At 42.4% G+C, this 19,728-nt stretch overlaps 1 protein-coding gene across 1 annotated transcript; it reads right to left on the reverse strand.

The window, feature by feature from the left end:
* Window positions 1-3,650: 3,650 nt before the first annotated feature.
* On the reverse strand, window positions 3,651-11,216 carry GATD1 (glutamine amidotransferase class 1 domain containing 1). Its single transcript, XM_080595054.1, has 8 exons — window positions 11,059-11,216; window positions 10,647-10,723; window positions 10,160-10,265; window positions 9,581-9,688; window positions 9,072-9,166; window positions 6,748-6,841; window positions 4,791-4,902; window positions 3,651-4,344 (listed from the first exon to the last, which is right to left on the reverse strand). Exons 1-8 carry the CDS (start codon window positions 11,153-11,155, stop codon window positions 4,341-4,343), a joined length of 693 nt encoding a protein of 230 aa, XP_080451180.1. The 5' UTR covers window positions 11,156-11,216; the 3' UTR covers window positions 3,651-4,340.
* Between the last annotated feature and the right edge of the window lie 8,512 nt (window positions 11,217-19,728).

Raw genomic sequence — 19,728 nt, forward strand, 5'->3', positions numbered from 1 at the left:
CCCATGGTGTCACACGACAAACAGTGAGCAGTCTGGGTAAAAGACTTTCAAAGCCTCGGTCTGGTCCTTTATCCCTGAGATTGATCGTGCCTCATCAGCCCACAAGGGTAGGGGAGATTTATGGTTCAAGAAGAGCTCCTCCCTCCCTAGGTAGAATAGTCCTCTAATCCGAACTGTCAGCATTCAAGGATGAATTATTACACTATTGCTTCCTCCCCTGTGCTTTCCTCCAGTATAATAATTCTTTTTTCATTTTCACCAACAAAATAACCAGCCACTGCAATGAACCTTTACCTAGAGCATTCAAGAAATCCCCGTGACCTGCAAATACAGATGGGAAGACAGCAGCAATTATTGCCCTGTTGTAGGCCTAACAAATAAAGGCTTTGGCAGTTTAAGGTTTGGCCTTAAGTTCAGCAAACAGACAGCAGAAGGGATGAGGTGGCTGCAGGAAGACACCTCCATTAATACAGTGCCAATGACCAGCTGCTGATCAGCACCTCAGCCAAGCCACTTGGTGGTATGGCCCTGCCAAGTGGTGGGCACCAAGGGTGCTGCTGCTGTTCCCTCCATCACACAGAAAGGGGAAGAGCAATTCACCTCCAGGTCATAGTCAGATGCAGCCTTGCCTCATAAGGGTCCAAGACATCATGAAACACTCTGTTGGCCTTTCAACAGCCCACAATAGCGTTCAGGGAAAAGGGAGTTATTAATATTACCCCTTTCTGAGCCACAAACTGCAGGGTCATTCAAAGAGTGAAGACCTGAAAGCATCAGTTTGACTGAGCTTCCTGCTTGTTCTTCAGAAGCAGCAAGTGATCATTGCTTTCGCTAGGCAGCACAAAGCCAGAGCTAAGCACCTCTCCAGGAACCTTATCTCTGCACACCAGATGTAGTCCTCAGTTTGTGCTGTCATTTGTTGCCCAAATCTATGCAAACACAAGATGAGGGACTAACTGCAGGATTCGCTCCAGCCAGAGACTGCAGGCTGTCTGCTGTCACTTCTCTTTTCATCTGTTTGTATTTCAAGGCAGACAAAGAAGTCATTTTAGAAGACTCCAACGAAAAGTTGTACAGTTCCTGTCTCTTCTCCACCACCGAGGTACCTTCCTTGTTAAATTGTTTTCCTCCCCCTGCATCTGCTGTCTTCAGCAATCACTTACTCTGACCTTGGGAGACCTTTCAGAACTATGGATACAGCAGACCAGACAGGAAAGCTGCTCTCTTCGCCATGAAAAAAAACAGTTCTTACATTTGCAGAACACAGTTAATATGAATCTGAAGCAAGAAGTATGCTACAATCCTCCAAACCAGACATGCTGTTGCTTTTGAGGCCTGTACTTTAACCCCACTGCTTTTAAGCATCTTCAAAATAAGCAGACGTTACAAAAATGTACTGGAAACTTCCAGAATGAAGAACTAAATGAAAACACATCATGAAAAGTCACCAACTCTCCATGTATCTTCTTGATGAAGTAGATTATGAGTGCATTTAGTTGTCTGCACGTGGCACAAAAGTCAAATGATAGTAAGCAATAATTACGGATACTGCCTTCACGCTCTAATCCACTAACCCCAGCCCCCAACCCTCCCAAAAAAACATCAGGATAAGACTTTGCTGAATGCCTCTAGCATGACATTAAACAGCTACACATTTTCTACTTCAATTCCATCTTTCCCCCAGCTTTAGAAAAAAAAAAAAAAGCTCAGTTGGAAGGGACCTCCAAAGCTCATCCATGCCAACTGCCTGACCTCTTCAGGGCTACCCAAAACTTAAAGCATATTATTGAGGGCATCATCCAAAAACCTCTTGAACGCTTACAGGAACTACGCCTCTCTAGGAAGCCTGTTCCAGTGTTTGACCACTCTCATGGTAAAGAAATTTTGCTTCATATTCATCCTGACCAGCACCTCCCTGTCCACCTCCACTCCTCAGAGAACCGCAGAGAGCAATGAGGTCTCCTCTGATCCTCCTTTTATGCAGACTGGAGGACCCAAATGTCCTCAGAGGTCATGCCTTCTGACCCTATTACCAGCTTTGTTGCCCTCCTCTGCACGCTTTCAAGGACCTTAACATCTTTTTTACATTGTGGAGCCCAGAAGCACACACACTGTTTATGGTGAGGCCATGCCACTGTTAAACACAGCAAAAAAAAATAATCTTTTTTCCAATCCTTGGCTAAAATTGGTCACATGATTTGTTTATGTTCTCATACAATCATTGCTGCTAGTTGTTCACCATTTCTCAATGAAATCTCTGAAGATGACTATGCTATCCCACCACCCACATGACAGGGGTGTTTTGGGTGTTTTAACAAAATCATTCTGTTTTACTAGAAGCTGAGCCACATCCACACAGCCAGGATCCTTCCTTCCTCACCATCCCCCACTAGAAAACTGTACACACATCCCCTCTCCAGCCACTTTCTGCTGGATTGCATTGGGTCATGCAATTCTTCCTCTTTTTCAGAAGTAGTTTCAACACTAGGGACCATTTAGATCGAGGAGATGCGCATGTGAAAGAATGAAAATAGACACCAACTCTTCCATGTGTTCTCGCAGGGCAAGAAGGAAGCATTGCAAAAATCTAAAGGCAATGTACTTTGTACTTCAGTGTACTTCCTGATATTGGCACAAACAAGGCAATTTCAACAGGTCCTGGCTGCTAGGAAAGAACATACAATGGAATTGATCAGAGCCTGCAGTGGCCTGAACACTGCTTCTTCACCTGGCAGCTTCTTGATGAGACTGGACAGAAATTTTCTTAAGAAAACAGGACACAGGGTAGCCACCAGTATTCCATTTTTACAGGTAAGCAATGAAAGGTGTAATGATTTTGGCAAAGGTGCATGGAAGCAGTCTGAAAGGTACCAGAGACATGTAGCTTCTCAGATTCTCCTGGAAAGATTTTACTTTGCAGCTGCAGTCAGGGGCTAGATGCAGAGGGGCAAAGCTCTCATCGTAGGAGCCATGGAAGTTGCACGTACCTCCTCTAGGATCCTGAAAACCTGACTCCAGCCCCTGTTAAGTTCCCTACACAGAAGCTCAGGCAGTCTATGGTGGGGAGCTTCACTTTTATTTAAATAAAATAGCTAGGGATAAGGTCTCCTTGCTGTAGCTTTGCAACGTTCAACACAAAATTACCTTAACTCCAAATACTTCTGCAATACAAATACAAAAAAGTCTTCCACATCATTTCACCAGAGAGCCCACTGGAAATCCAGATGGAAATTATATCCTGGCGGTGACAGAGGTTAAATCCCTGAGAAGGCTTGTCAGAAACAAAGACTTAAGCTACCAGATCTACAAATATTCTTATGCATATTCCTTTCCACGCTTAACTTCAAGTTACACCTGCTGCTCAGAAAGAAAACCAGGTTTGATCTGTTTGTTGCTCACAAGATGTGACCCATATTATCTACTACACTTTTTCCTTTGTCCATAAAATTCCAGCAACAACTGCAATGTACTTGCCTGAGAGAAAAATTTCAACCACTGAAAAGAACAAAAATGTAACACACCACAAAGCAGAACAGCTAACAGAAGACCATTTAAAAAATCAGCTGAGCTGACATTTAAACCCATTAATGTGAACATACAAGGCAACAAAACAAGGACATGTTATGCCAACAGTAGCACTACAGCAAAGTGTCTTCAAACAAATGACTGCTTTATTCAGTTTAGCTATACATTTTGCATTCCATTCTAAGGATACATGAACATCACAGATATTTAAAGTTCGGACAGTAACTTTGTGACCTACCAACAGAAAGGTAAGAACACATGAAATTACATTTCACTGAAGCACTAGATGTAGACTTATATTTGAACCACAAATGCCAGATGATTCCCTAATGTCCAAGTGCTCTTTGGGGGTAGAATTACTAATTATCAGTATAATGCCAGCCTCAAGCAGGGTCTTCAGCTTCACCAAATCATACTCATGGCCATGGATTTTTTTTTTAAAAGATAGTTTCCCACAACTTTAAGTTAAGGGTCTAGAGAGAAGCAATAAAAAAAATGTAGTAACACAAATGCAAGGTGGTTTCATAATTGCTTCTGAAGTGTGATGCACTTCCAAGTTTTCTTATTCACAACCTTCATCCATTCAGTGTCTGCAAAACCTGACATTGCCACTTCAATGTCAGTCACTTCATAGTCCAGGATAGAAATTTAAAGACATGTTTTATCCAGTTAACAGGCAAGACAATCCTTAGCCTGCTGGCTCTTCATCCATTCTGTTTGCAAAGAGACCTGCTCTTTCATTTCTTGCTGAATGAAACATCCAAACATGACATGACTTGTTAGTCCACAGCCAGGAAGGGGCTTCTAACACCCTTTCACCTGAAGGAAAGAATATTTTTGTGGTTATTAAAAGTGTTCTTCTGAGAAGATGGAAGAGTCAAACAGCTAAGCTCTTACCAAAGAATAGAAATCTGTTCATTTCCAGAATCCTACAATACAGCTAACTAAATGCTAACTTGCCAAAACATAAAAAAACCAGATGTTTCTCTTAACAGAAATATTTAGCAAAGCCTACTCTGTTTCATGCCACCAGCCTCGACGGATAGCTGTGTACTTCCCAACCCATTTTTAACTCTTTTTAAATACTCAAATGCCTTTTTTTTTTTTTTACCAAAAGACTTATCAGACTGAATAGACAGATCAAGCAAAGACAACATGCACTTCAGCAGCAAGAGGAAAAAGAGTTGTCTGGGGGACAAGATTCCTGAAAACAAAGGATGCTTTGACACTACCTGGTCGTGTTCTCATTTCCCGTATGGCCTCACCTGACATTGCAAAGCATAAGAAGATTCTGGACCGCTGGAAGAGTGGAATTCTCATTCTGTCCTGTCACAAGGTGCCTGTCCAGCACAACATGTACAGCATCTGGCTTGCTGGCTACATACAAGAGGAGAAAAACAACAAGCATTATGTTAGTGGACACTACTTCAGTTTCAGTATTTCATCTCATAGAACTCTAATGCACAAGACCAGGATTTCCTGGGTGACAGATGTCTGAACTATAACCCCAACAAAGTCAACCTCAAGCCCCCAGTCCTGAATTTCAGAGGACTTTCTAGTGGTAAGACAGCAACACTAGTCCCTTAATTCAATTAACACCAGATGGGTAAATAGCATATATCAAGAGATTTTCCTAACACAAGCCTTAGAGAAAACTTTAAGTTCTAATTGCCTTGTATAAACTCTTCTTATGCAAGACATCAAAGCTGTAATCATGATGCTACAGAGAACCTTCAGGAAAACACTTTATGGTCAATTATAATTCTGATGTGTTAATTGTTCAGTACTCCAAGCAGTACTTTTAGGTTACTTCATTCCAGACAGAACCCTTATTTTGTCAGTAATAACCAATTCACTTTCTCCTCCGCCCCCCCAGCCTCTTACTGACCTAAGTACAGCAAAGTGCCTTCAAACCACACATGCTTCTTCTTCTGCTTAATTTGTCAACGCCTCTTCAGCCAAACACACCACATAACATGTACCACTGAAACACCAACTTTTAAACTGGCAGTACTGAACCAGTTATGCAGAAAGAGGTAGCAGCAGCTCATTCAAAAAGCATAAAGATGCCATTTAAGCACACACAGTCTGATGGCAGCACGGACAGAAGAGGATTAAGCAAAGAGTACACAGCACTTTGATAAGTGTGGCATTTCTTTTTTCTTGTCAGTGGAAAAATAGATATGCAGCATTAGGATCCCGGTTCTGTTTCCCACCTACACCACATATGTAATATCTAATCTAGCCACTTCAAATTGTATCAGTTCAATGGCTGGCATTATTCTGTTAAATAAAGGCTGACTTAAATACCATAGACATCTCATTAACTTTAAGTGCAGACTCAAAAAAAACTAGCAAAATAGGGGACTAAACAGCTGCAAACCAAACAATGGTTGTAAATGCTGTAAATGGTTCTGTTCTTTAATTCTCCCCATAGCTCTTCAGTACTGAAAGAGAGCAGCTTGTAAAGGGAAATTACATGTTTCCCTGCACATCCAGAAATACTCCAGAGAAAGAAGTGACATGTTTAAATGGATCTTTCCTCTCACACAGTACAGAGCTTTGTGTTTTGCAGTTTGAAAGGCAAACTTCTACATTTTTACTACTAATAAAATTACTAGTAATGAAAAAAACCTACAAAACCAGATTCACCATCAAGTATTTTATTCAAAGCTAGAGGACAACTGATCAGAATAACCAGAAGTATTCAGTATACTGCCTCTGGCTTTCAATAATAAGCCAGATTTGCTTAGAAGAGCCAGACCCTACAACTTAACCTCTCCCACCGCAGCACATGCTCCCTGCTGCGTAGCCAGGAAGCAGCTGCAGCACATGGCCTTCATGCAGACATCTCCCTGCAGGTATGGGCTGTGTAGCTGCAGATCAGTGGAAACTCTCCTGCAGACACTCTCCCCTGTAGCATGTGTTCTGTCTTCGCAGGAGGATAAGCTACCTCACGCTTACCATAGGTTAAAAAAGTTTGTACGGCCAGCCACATAGATAATGTGCTCTACTGTACTGCCCTACCTATCCACATGCAGTATTTCATAGCACTTATTCATCTTTTCAAATCCACTAGGGTATTCAGTTATATCCGTGAAATGAGAATGCAAGATTAAATATCACATCCAAGTCCTGTTCACCTGTGTAAAATGGGTATACAGACATTAATTTCCAGCACGTGGCCATGAAATGAAGTGCTGGACAATGGGGGTGACGTACCGCTAAATGTAGCTCCAGAATCTTTCACAAAGTCTTCCACAATAATGGATAAACTGGCAAAATTAGGCTGCCTTATTAGTTCATACACAGAGGGCTGAAAAAGATCAAAAAGAAATAATTCTTGCTTTTATAGAAAATAAGCCAGGCAAAACTGTCATTTTTTCCTGTTTCCACTACCATCCTCCCAGCTGTACATAGAAAATGCAACAGAAACAAAGCAGAGAACTAGATGACCACAGACAGCTTCTACAGACTTTCTATAGGGAGCACACTGAAGATTCCCACGTGAGAAAAAGAAAGTGACAACTCATTTTTTGCAGATCAGCTGAAGGGTTCCTGAATTCAAGCCAAAGAGATCTGCACAGTATACATTTGATATTTAAACACTTATTTAACTAGAATAGCTAAGCAACATCTCTAAGATGTCATATCTATGATTCTCTCTCCCCCCTCAGTTGTGAAGCTTTCCAAGAACTAACACAGCATCATACTTTGCAATTGCATTTTTTAAATTCCACTTGATCCAATTTCCAAACTACTAGTTTGAGCTGCTTCAAAATACTCTGAGCTAGAAAGTATAAGGTGATATAAGATACTGGCTGCCATAGGAATTGAATTCAATGTTATTACCATTATAGGAAAAGAAAACACCTTGCACCCACAGAACAGACAGAATTGCAAACTAATTTAAAAAAAGATCTTGAAACACTGCTGCAGAGCTGTAATGCATCATCCCACACAGCAAGTCCGCTGGAGTACACTAGATCTTGATATCAGGAAGCATTCAATTTTTATCTCAAGATTAGTGTCCCAAATAAGAAGCTATTGCAGCTGAATATTCTCAGCATCGAGTTTGCTTACTTAACCATACCAACTGCTTTAAAGCAGAAACAAAAATATATCCGTTCCATATTCTGAAGGCACTTTGAGGTATTAGAAAAGAGAAAGCATCCCAACAGAGTCAAGGAAAAACACTGAGAACTCCTGCATCATCATACAGTGACACCAGAAACAAGTCAAGACCTTGGTATAAGTGTTAGGAAACCTTCTTTCCCAGTAGCAGACAAGCCTGATCTTCAGGTCATCAAGGTCTAGAGGTGCTGATATTCAAACATTCAGTCCTCAAACCCAAGACGTGTTTACTCTCAACTAAAACCTAATCTTGCAGCACTGATCATTTGCCTTGAAGCCACGCATGTACCAATTTTGCAACACCACTAGCCAATATTTCTAGTACAAGTGGTTTTCAGAAAGCTACCCTGTGGATAAGCCATTCAAAACAGGATAAAAGAACATCATGTATCTGCACTGAGGTGAGTGTGGTATAGATCAGATATTTAACTAGGTAGAGGGTGCAGGCCTGGGCACTGAACAGCATGCATGCAATTAACTTCATGAAAGCACAAGACCTGCTTAGGTGTTCAACACTGAAATGTACATTTGGAACATTTAGAGTGTCACTTGTGGAGTCCAAATAACATTACTCCATTACTGGGAGCTGAATATGAGAAACAGCTTAAATGAAGAGAAGAAAAATTAGAATTATTTGGTTGACATTTTATACAGAAAGAAAAATGTTGAATTTGAGTTTCCAGACCAACTATAGCTAGCCCACATCATGCCTCTTATTTAAGAAACTTCATCATAGACTGCAATACCAAATACAAGCACATCAGGACACTATGATAGGTTTTGAGTCCCATAAACTTAATTTATTTGGGTGTAAATTTTCAACTCTAGAAGTAATACTATATAGGCTTGCATACCTTGGTGCACAGATATAACTGCCCTATAAGTGGTCTGTAAGGTCAGATATAAGGCAGCACAGTAGATAAAGCATCAGCATTTGCATACTTTGTACAAACTAGCTTTTAACTCAGAAACAGCTAAACACCTTCCTCCTCAACCCCTGAAACTTTCTCTACCTGTTAAAACAAATGAGCACCTTGAGAAATAAAGTCTACCTCCAGCATCTGTGTAACAGAAAAAATTCTTAAGAGCTCTCAGCTATTAAACCAAAGAGCTGCAGCAGCCATTTCCAGCATCCTATAGACTCAAGTTTATGGAACAGTGGGAAGGAAAACATGTGACAACTGAAGTGAGACAATCCCTTTTTGCATGGTATTGGGACCCCTTGCCAATGATAACTCTCCACACCTTGAACGTAAACTAAGCATACCAAGCTGGTAACTTACATGTGTAGGAAGTGCTAGGATAAGACCAGAAACATTGGCACCATCACCTCAAGTCACAGACCCCTGGACAGGTAGAGAGCCTCATAACAGAAAAAGACCCCACACAAGTCAGATGAAAGCTCAACCTACCCCTGTTAGACTGTATCCCTGAAAAACCCAGGATTTATCCTCATTGGTGGCACAACACAATGCTGCAACACCATGTCCAACCGCACAGATAGGCTCTAGAGACAAAAAAAATCAAAGCATATTTGAGAAGTTGTGAACATCTGCAAATAGCCAAAAGCCTTGATCTACTGGGGCCTTAATGACTACTCTGATACATCCCACATCTCACTCTGAACCTTCAGCCCTACTGACCTGGAGAGAGCAATTTCTGCATCATTGAGGAGAGAACCTTCTTCTTACAAACACATTCCAAAGCTACTGTTATTATTTTTATAATTTGCACAAAGATAGTACTTTTTAAGAGAAGATACATTTTTCTAAAATAGCTGTTCCAGTTTGGTATGCTGCAACACTCTACAACTATGTAAATAATTCCCCAGAACAAGTCATTGCAAGGTAACAGTCTTGCAACAATAGCAAGGTAGTATGGATTACTTGATTTAATAAAATATCTAACGATGTTCACTTACTTTCCTCAGTGCTGAAATGCTGCAGTATTTTAGCCAGGTACCCACTGTTTGCAAGGTCAGTCACAGCCCCCGGACAGTTTGGAATCAGCAATGCATGGTATCTAGCACCTAGTAAGAGGGAACAAAAACTAACTGTAATACAAATTTAAAAATTGACCATAAATCCATTTCAGATTTGACAAACTTAGGACATCATCACATAAGTCACTCAAACTTCAAAAACTGGAAGAACTAAGGAAACAAGATCCCTGTGGAATAGAGAAAAAGAGGTGGCTCTTCGAACAGAGAACACAAGTTTTTAATGAGACATTCTTACCTATGCAAAGCTTAAAAGCACTGTCTGCTACATTCTACTTTAGGAAAACGTTTACTTCAAAAATTAATAATATGTAATACACTATAGAATAGTTAAGAGGGAATTACCGATGTAAGATCAGTAAAAATAAACTGTACTTGCCACAGCTTCCTCTTAAAACACAAGGTTTTATGCCTTTTGTATATCCTCTAAAGACCTAACATGAAGAAGCATATTTCCCTCATAAGTAGAAACGAGGCACCAGCCAACAGCGAAGACCTTACCATCAATTGACTCCAGCTTGGCAGGGTTTGCATACGACTTCATACGAAAGTCCTGTATCCAGCGCATGTTGCTCTCATTCACATCCACAAAATCAATTGACTTCCCCTAGTGGAAACATGGTTCAAAGACTGTGGTTAGTATCACTGCAGACTTCTGCTACATTTCTTAACAGATAAATATGCAGGATTTTGAGAGACTTCAGTTCTCAAAAACCTTAAGTTTTCAAGTTTTTCCATTGAAGTGATTCTCAAATACTCATCTGGCCGCTCATTGTTAAGAGTGGATACTGAACAGAGAAGTTCAGAACCATACTATGGCATGCTCGCATTCAGGTTCAATATTAAGAAACCAGCAGTAAAAGGAAGCATATCTTAATCTGTAAGTGAATAAAGCGTCTTAAAGAAAATAAATTAGCGTACTTCTCCCTTGTCAGTTAAGGCATCAATTGGTTTCTGGCTGAAATCACAACTGCCCATTTTTACTTACCCCAGGAGTGGCGACTTGCAGGTTAAAAGCAGAGCTGGCCAGCGTAAAGCAGTGAAGGAAGGACTGGGCTGACACACCTGGAAAACAGGAGCCCAGCGATTTAAGGAAAGCACATTTGTGTTCTAGCATCCACGACCCCAGCACGCTTCCCCTAGCAAGGCGCAAAGACTTGGGTTTCCCTGCTCATCCTAAAAGCCCTCCAGACTTTCAGAGAGTTATTTTAAGACAAAAGCACAGCCTTCTACGGGGAGAAATAAGGATGCGAGCACCGCGTCCCTGCGGGTTGGGGCGCAACAAGGAGGGGAAGGAGGGCAGAAGGGAAGGCGCTCGTTTCCCCCAGGCGTGCCTGGGAAGCCCAGGGAGGGGAGAGGGGGGTGAGCAGCCCCCGGACGAAGAGGAGGCGGCCTCTCACCGGCAGCGGCAGCGCTGGCGACGATGAGGCAGGTGGGCTTGCCGAGCCGCTCCGACATGGCGGAGCCGGGCGGCGGGGGCGGCGGCCGTCTCCTCATGCGGCCCGGCCGCGCATGCGCAGGGGGGAGAAGACGGGAGAACGGCCGTGAGGGGAGCGGCCATGAGCGGCCCGCGGCGCCTTTTAAACCCTCCCGCCCGCCGCCCCCGCACCCTGCGGTGGACGCCCCCTGTATTTCCCCTCGTAGTCAGCGCTGTGTTGGCTTTAGTGCTTCTTCTCATCGGGTTTTGTGTGGAAGTTGGGCTTTCTGTGCTAGTTTTATACCCCCCTCCCAATAGATACTGACTGAAGGCATGTGCTGGCCACCCCACGCTGGAGAAGGGGAAGGCGGTGTCAGCGTGTTGGAAATGAAAAAGCAAATGTTAATGTTGCAGTGTCAGCAAATGTTCAGTGCCCGGCTGGGAGGCCGTGGCCGGCTGAGGTGCTGAGTTCCCCACCTTGCTCCGACTTCTGAAATCCCTCCTCAGCAGGCTGAGTACCGAAAGCTTCCCCGTGAAGCCCCATGAACATGGCTTTCTGACACAGGAGATAAGAAGGAACTAAATAAAGCCATCCAAACCTTCCCGAAAGTGTCCTTCCCAACCTTCATCTCTCTTTCAGATCAAATTAGTTGTGTTTACTCTTGATTTTTAATGAGTAATATTATTCCTCAAGAAAAACATTCGTTTATTGCAGATGTCATTGCTTTTGGCTCTATGGGTCACTGGAAGAATTGTGATTTTTTTGCCAGCCTTGTTTAGTTTCTGTATCTGCATTTTTAATCTCTGTGGTAATTTAATAGGTTTACGTCTTGATGTTTGCTAGAGCACTATAAAGAAACAATGCAATTACAAAATGGTAGGTATAAAATGAAGACAGTACAATTCTGCCATTATTTTTTTGTTTATTTATTTGAAGAGACCTGATACCCAGCCAGATTTCCTAAAGGAAATAAAGATCATGCCATCCTACTGTCTGCTTGTCCGTCTGTCCAATCACCCGCCCGTCGGTCTCCTTTCCTCTCTAAAAGCGCGTTCTGAAACGGCAGACTGGTTAATTGCAGAGACACCTGGATGCTCTTCTCTCTTTGCTCCAGCTTAGCTACCAGAACAAGATTAAAACCAAGCAAAACTCAAAGGGTACCTTGCACTATTCAGTTTAACCACCTTGTGAGGGGAGGTTGGTGACACTCCAGCAGCCTTAGCCTTTATGGCACTGAGCATTAGATTTATGCTCCTTATTCCTTACTTGTGAGTCCATTTCAGTTTATTTTCTAAATCCAAGAGCAGAAAGCAACTGCTGTCTCAAATCCTGCTCCATCAGCTCTTAGCATCCTCCCTAGACTGTCCAAAATACAAAGCATTGGAGGACTTGACAATGATTGAAAGTGAAGACATAGAGAAAGAAAAAAATGCATGTGAGAGAGCCCCAGTTCCTAGGAAATTAAACTATATAGTGATGTCTTAATACTTGGTCACTGCTCAGTAGGTGCCAGCATCTCAGCTTTACCAGAGCACGTGCTGGTAGGTTATGTAAATGCTCTTCTGTTGATTTCTCTTACAGCAAGCACTGGATGAACTTTGCAGTCTCTCTGCCTGCTTATTTTGGGAGGGTAACAAGCATGAGTAGTAACTAGCACTGCAGTAGGATAACAAGGACAATAAAAATTATTTGCTACCTCATGCAGACTGTTCAGTTTGGTAGAGCCTGGATGTTTCAGTTAAGTTAGCTGAGTGCTTCCTCTTTGAACCTGGTCTGGTAAAACATAACCACAGTGTTTCTTGTTTATAGTGCAGTGATTTGGAATCACACCATTTTGTTTGGCTAAATGAGGGATAGAATTGAAAGGAGTGGGGAAAAGCAGTGTATAGCTTAAGATAATTGTAAACATTTCCTCTGCTTTTCATACTTTTTAAATTTCTGTTAACATGTGCAGGGAAAAATGTGGAGGAAAACAAGGAAGGATGGATGGGGGATATCTAAGACGCGTCTGTGTGCAGACGTGCCTTGCATTCCATAGGGCATCTGCAAATAAGCCACATCACAGCCGTGCCCACCTGCTGGGACACTCAGGACTGAGCAAGAACATTTCTGGGAAACGCTTTCGCTCACTGTGCATTCGCCAATGATGTTGCTGCCTTCCTTGGCAGTCATAAGCCATTTTTGTTTGAAGGAGGCACAACAGAAAGATGCCTAGACCATCCTCCCTCCTCTCCCTCAAGCAAGCGGCTCCGTTTCATGTCCAAGGAGGACGGTTTGTGCAGGCACCTCCACTGATTCCAAACTACTGGGAAACCTTCCATGTTGGAGCATCACCTGCTGTCACGCCATCCCTGCTGCCTTCCCTGTCACAGCTGCACACCCTCTTCTGCTAAGAGGAGATGGGCTGGCCTTCGCTGGCCAGAGGATGCATTTCCCCAGCCTAGGGACTGAAGAGGAGCCTCAGCTCCTTTGCAGTGATGATCTCACGCAGTACGTGTAGGGCAGGGCAGGTTTCCACCCCTGCCCAGACGGCTCTGCACTTCCTCACTGTCCCAATATATGTGATGCTTTACACATCCTAGCTGGAGGGCCAGGAATCCACCCATCCCAGGTCCTCAGAGTCAGGACTCAGACAAGAATTTATTTACGCTTCTGCTTTTATGAACATTAAGACAAGCTAAAAACCTGAGCCCTCATCTGTGTTTCTGCAGCAAGAATCACAGGCAATTAAAGCTTTGGCAACTAAAGGCTGCCCTTTTCTCCTGGCCCCAAGGGGTTTACAATGAGGGATTTTGTCTTCCCAGTTCTTGCGGGATTCACTTCCAAAAGCCTGCAGATATCTGCAGAGCCCCTGTTTGGAGCTAGCATGTAGCGTGGTGGCCGCTATTCGCAGTGATGTGTACTGCCAAACCTCCTCCCCTCTCGTCAGACATGGACACCAGCCAGATGCTCGTTTTACTCCTCATGAGGATGGGCAATCCCAGGCCAACTTAAAAACAAAACCAAGCAAATCAAGAGTTTATTTGGTGGGCAGAGCATTTCATACTGCAGCAAAGGCTGGAGACCAGCCTGCAGAATGGGGATCATTGGAATCAGGAAGTGTTTCCTGGGTGGCTCTGAAGAAGTCATTTAGCTGTTCTACACCTCATCTCTCTCTGGGAATAATAAAATAATCTCTCTTTGCCTACCTTCCTTGGATAGGCTGGCATTGATTCGGAGCAAGGACTGCCCTGCATTATGGTTCATACTGGGATCTCTAATCCTAGCAAATATTCAGCCTGCAGGAAACATGGTCACAGCTGAGGAGTGAGAGGAAGGATAGCCATTTTCACTCACACCACATACACAAAGATGCTCACATGAGGAATTATTCAATATATCTATATGTATATATAGATATCTATATATAGTTTATTTCTCACAATCCTGGTAAGAGTTACAGGTGTATTGGGAATCATTTACAGTTTCACAGCATATGGAGTGGCCATACAGCTTCTGATGTGAGTAACATACAGTGTGTAGAGAGCACACGTTTCCAACCCATCCACCCACCATTCATACAATGGGTTTTCAAAGCTAATACTAGATTCAGCTACGTAGAAAGCCTGGAAAATGTTAGGGTACAGCGTTGGGTGTCATACAACACTGTCAGTCACAATGGGACAAGCTAAACTACTTTAATTTTCAATCTAGTATTTCTAGTCTACCTGCATTATTGCATTTATACGCTTTTTTTTTTAAGTCAAAGTAAATAGAATACTATATGGGAAAGGAAAAATTCTTGACTATTTTAAGGTTTGAGCTGCAGCCCATACAAAGTGTCCATAGAAGCATAGACAAGATTATAAATTCAACAAGGTATAAATTAGCTCTATAGCTTTGTGTGTAGGTAGGTGTCCATTTCCCTCCAGGAAATGTATCTAGCAGCATATTGTTTTTGAAAGAAAATAATTAAAAAAAATAAAAAATGAAACAATAACAACCAAAAAAAACAATAAACCTGTATGTTGAACACAGGTAAATATGTGTAAGTGACAAGCAGGTCTGTTTGTACAGGGAAGAAATCAAGATGTCACTTGAAAATTAATATCAATTGGAAAACATTTCCAGGGGCTGACACAAAACCCACCAAAGACACTGGAAAGATGCTGGTGGCTTCCAGCCTAGCAGCAGGCATGTCCTTGCTGCTCGTGGTTGAGCTTTCCATCGGACTTCCAAGTCCTTTGGGTCAGTCCCTGGCAAAGTAATAGAATCAAAGGAAACCAAAAGGAAAAAAAGAAATCCCCTGTAGTCTGACCTACGAGTTCCCTTTCTACAATTTTGGTTTCTCCACAAGTTTGTAAATAACCTGCACCTACTGCTAGAAGGGAGCTGGTTTTCACTGGAGAGTTGAGAATGCACCTTTTAAAGATTTCAATTGAAAGGGTCCTAACCAGTGACTCAGGAAAAGGCACCAGGCTTAAGAAGGGCTGCTCAAAACTTAATAAAGCCAAATGATTAATTTTTTATTTTTTTAATTTTTTTTAAACATGGCAAACGTGTGGCACCCTTGTTCTTATCAAATTGTCCCAGAAACTTGACTGCTTGAAGCTGCTGTGGCAAAACCAGGGATACAATGCAGGTCTTTACTGTTGCAAAGATGATTAAAGATTCCTCTCTTCCTCCTGGGAGTTTTGGTACTGGAGCATCATCACACACAGATGGAAAGAACCAGTGACTATTCTTGGGATCCTGCGCTGGGGCTTTGCTTTTTGAGAAATTAGAAAAATAGAATGGAGTAATTTGGGAATTTCAAGCTGGGAACAACGAACTGGAGAAGAATTGAGTGCAAGAGTAAGATGTACAAATGCCGTTGGTCCGAACCTATTTAATCCAAGTTATATTTCTTAGCAAGAAGATCTATTTACTCAGAAAGGCATAACCTCAAAGAGCAGAGAGCACGTCTCCCCATGTACAGCATGTCAGTGTTCGAACAGAACAAATGCTTCACAAAGCAGCAAGCAGAACTTCAGTACAGGGTAGAGCCAAACTCATGCATTTGGAAAACCAAAGACTAAGATCTGTCCTGTTACCGTGTGCTTTGAGCATCAACTTTTTAGCATGGTTTGTTGAATGAGATGTAAATTTTTCAGGCCCAGTTGTCTCGTGTAACTTTACAAAACTTGAGCAGCCCATTCAAATCGAGGAATTCTTTCAGTCTTCTGTGTCCTCTGCCCTGCAGCTAATGGAGGACGAGAACAGCAGCGTGTTCCTTGCACAAGAACTGATTCTTCCAGGCCAGCAAAAATACAGATCATTGGCTTCAGCAGAGAGCCAGCTTGAGAGATTCAAGGACCTCTCTTCTCTGCCTGTATTTTTGGTGCAAAACCTGGAGGACCAAAGCAGCACTAGCTTCAGCCACGTGTAGTGTACACACACACTGCGTTAACATCTCCTGAGCAGCCAGAATACAGAACCACAGAATGGCTGAGGTTGGAAGGGACCACCAGAGATCACCTGGTCCAGCCCCCCTGCCCAGCGAGGTCACCTAACACATGGTACACAGAATTGCATCCAGGCAGGTTTTGAATATCTCCAGAGAAGGAGACTCCACAACCTCACTGGGCAACCTGTTCTGGTGCTCTGCCGCCCCCCCAGCCAACTGGCAGGCAGCCCCCGGCTCTTCAGTACCAAGCAGAAGTCGTGGCCATGCAGCGTTTCTCTGATGTGAAAGAGTAAGGACTAGAAAGGGAGCTTCCAGCTAGGGTTTTATCCTCTGCTGAGCTTCTGTGGCAGACAAGCATGCAGTATCTTGCATCTCAGACCCCCAAGCCTTAGCAGCTAAGGCAAATGAAGACTTCATACATTCCTTGCTACACTACACAGTCTCTGCATTCCCCTTGGGTGCTGAGTGGCTGAACTTTGGCTCTGCCTGTTAGGTAGGGCAACCCAAAATCTGCCTCTGCACTGGGGCATGATTTTTGCCTTGCTGTGGAAAGGCCACATCTGCAGAGTTGCCTGGGAATACAGTTCAGTAGCTGAAGCAGCAGCAAAACACAAGCAATTAATCAGATCTCCAGAAGCCAGTGGAGCCATATAGTTTGTAGCAGACCTGGCATGAGCAGACAGTCTAGGAATTCGGGATTTAAAAAGGAAACAGATCACGTGGCTGGACTGATGATATGAGAGAGGAAGAAAGTCTTTATCATAAAAAACCCTCTGCTATACAGATTTAACTCCCCAGGGCCAATCAAGGTAATATGATCTGAGCTAACCAATGCAAGATGCAATAAAAGACTAAAAAATAGTGTTGAAACATAGCCAGCCAAAGCTGAATGTCACAAGGGGCATGTTTCAAGGCAGTGTCTCAGTTAAGTAGCAGTCCCCTCAACTGCACCTTGCATTATCATCTGGGCTGCTAAATTCAAGGAATCATAGTCTAGCCCAAGGAGAACAATCTTCTGGATAGATGCACTCAGTAGGATGAACCTAGATTAAGTACTCTTTCTTTGCCACATATTGACCATGAGCGCTAAGACTATCATTAACCTTATTAACCATATTCTGTGCTCTTTGCCCTTAAAAACTAACTTCCCATTAATGATTAAGTAATACTTCAAAAAGATGAAGTTTGGAAGAGAACTAATTTCTAGTTGAAGTGGGGACAGGAGACATTTTAGGAATAGGATCCAAACAGTCACTGCAGGACAAGAACCACTTAGGGGCTGAAAACAGAGCAGCAAAATTTAATCTGCAGTAGGAGGCAGACACTGCTCATATCACCCTCTCCTGGCTTCTTTGTCACCCACAGCATGAATTCTGAAGTACATGGATGGTGCAACATACCCCAGCCCAGAAAATTGCTGCTCAGGCTTCCCTGCTTTCTGCAGTGGAGTTGTCAATCGAGTGCCACTCACAAGTCCTATAATGTGCTGACAGTCCGGGTCAGATCTTCAGCATCAGCAGATTTCTCTGTGAAAGAGTAAAGAGCCAAATACCTCTAGGGTAAGTATCAGGAAATATCCCAATTCCAGCCTCCAGCACTAAGAACTTAACTAACTTAAATGCAGAATTTTAATTATCCATGTCAGAGGCAACCCCTTCATAAAGGGAGATGCCCAACTTGTAAAGCAGAACTGCTAGCAGTTTATGAAAAATACACCATGTGGTTGCTGACTGCTACAGAAAGCAGCTCTTCCATGGGTCCTCGATGAAGGGAACACACCTGTATGGTCAGTAAGATGTACCAGCATCCCTGCTCTAGCAAAAAGTCACAAACTGGAGGGTCAAAATGGGATTACATTGGATTTTCAGACTTTTTGACAACAGAGCATGAGAAAAGAGAGATCACTGCCCTTAAAAATGCCCAAATTATAAACTTGCAATTTCCTTTAATTGCACAAAGTTGGTTGTGGAAAACTTCAGGCCTTTTTCTTGCTTCATAGACTCTAACATTGAAAAGAGACAGCAAAAACATACTTGAGAAATCCAGTTAACAAGGGATAATTTGCATGGCTTAGTAGTCAGTCTTTTATTATTATTATTATTATTATTATTATTATTATTATTATTATTATTATTATCTTCCTTATTTGGTTTATTTCCTGAAGAACACTTTTTTCTCCCTCACAAATCCTCAGAATTTATATTTTCAACCAGCTCTAAGAATAGTTAGAAAAAGGCAGATTTCTAAACCCAGTGACATTTCCGGGAAAGGAAGCGAATTTCAGTCAGGAATCATATCCTCTCACTGGCTTTAGTATTTTTGGTTGGTTGATTGGTTTTGTGTTTTAGTTATTCTGTTGTTTATACATAAACGCTAATGTCAGTATAAGCGTGGCTGCCTCAGGTAATACTAGAGAAGGTTTCCCTTGTACTCAGAAAAGGACTAAGAAGTATTTTTTGCCAGTTTTGTAAAACATGCCACTGAAATGCGTTTATATTTCACAGAGACCTGCAATCATAACCCTGGTGCTGATAAGATCGCAAAGCCTGATCACAGCATGCTGAAACCAATGGAAAAATTCCCCTAGTTTTTGGTAGCTGGGGAAACTTTGATTCAGCAAAGACAAATCCATTTTTAATGTATCACTCCACCTAGTGGGACTAGTAAGTGCTTCAGGGCAAGCAACTGCTCAGTGCTTTGTGAGGTGTGACAGCACCCGCAAGAATGCATTATTACCCTCCCAAAAATGCTGCTACATTATCCTTCTGTTTCCAGGGTTGTTTGCATCCTACTGCAGAACTGTTAGGAGTAGCAGGACTTACCACAGTCTATTAAACCAGTAGAAAGAGGAAGCGGACGTGTAACCCATTTCATCTTTCTTAAAGCTAGAAGCATCAAAAACCTTCTACAAAGTTGCTCAAGAGCACAACATCATCTTTGTATTTGACTAAAACGTATGGCTCCTTAAAAATAGACTGGGATCTGGTGTAATAATTGAATCTATAGTTTTAGAGATAAGCTGCAATATTTGTGAAGTCAGTTTCCCAAATTTCTAATTTGCACTTTATCAAAAGAGTAAACTAGCAATCTAGATCTCTTCAAAACCCAAGCGCAGAATCTTACTAGTTTGAAGCATTAGTTCATTCTCCCCGTGGAGATATCACTAGAAGGACTTCATATCACAAACACCACACAAAGAATAACATCAAGAAAATAACGGCATGTGC

Source organism: Anser brachyrhynchus, assembly GCF_964034855.1.
Source record: "Anser brachyrhynchus genome assembly, chromosome: 5".
Classification (NCBI taxonomy): domain Eukaryota; kingdom Metazoa; phylum Chordata; class Aves; order Anseriformes; family Anatidae; genus Anser; species Anser brachyrhynchus.

Excerpts from the sequence above, each read along its gene's own strand:
- GATD1 (XM_080595054.1), bottom strand. The coding sequence starts at position 11,155 with ATGAGGAGACGGCCGCCGCCCCCGCCGCCCGGCTCCGCCATGTCGGAG. Across the intron at positions 10,266-10,646 it reads TGCAAGTCGCCACTCCTGGG|GGGAAGTCAATTGATTTTGT; the intron begins GTAAGTAAAAAT and ends TGTTTCCACTAG. Across the intron at positions 9,689-10,159 it reads CAAGCTGGAGTCAATTGATG|GTGCTAGATACCATGCATTG; the intron begins GTAAGGTCTTCG and ends CCCTCTTACTAG.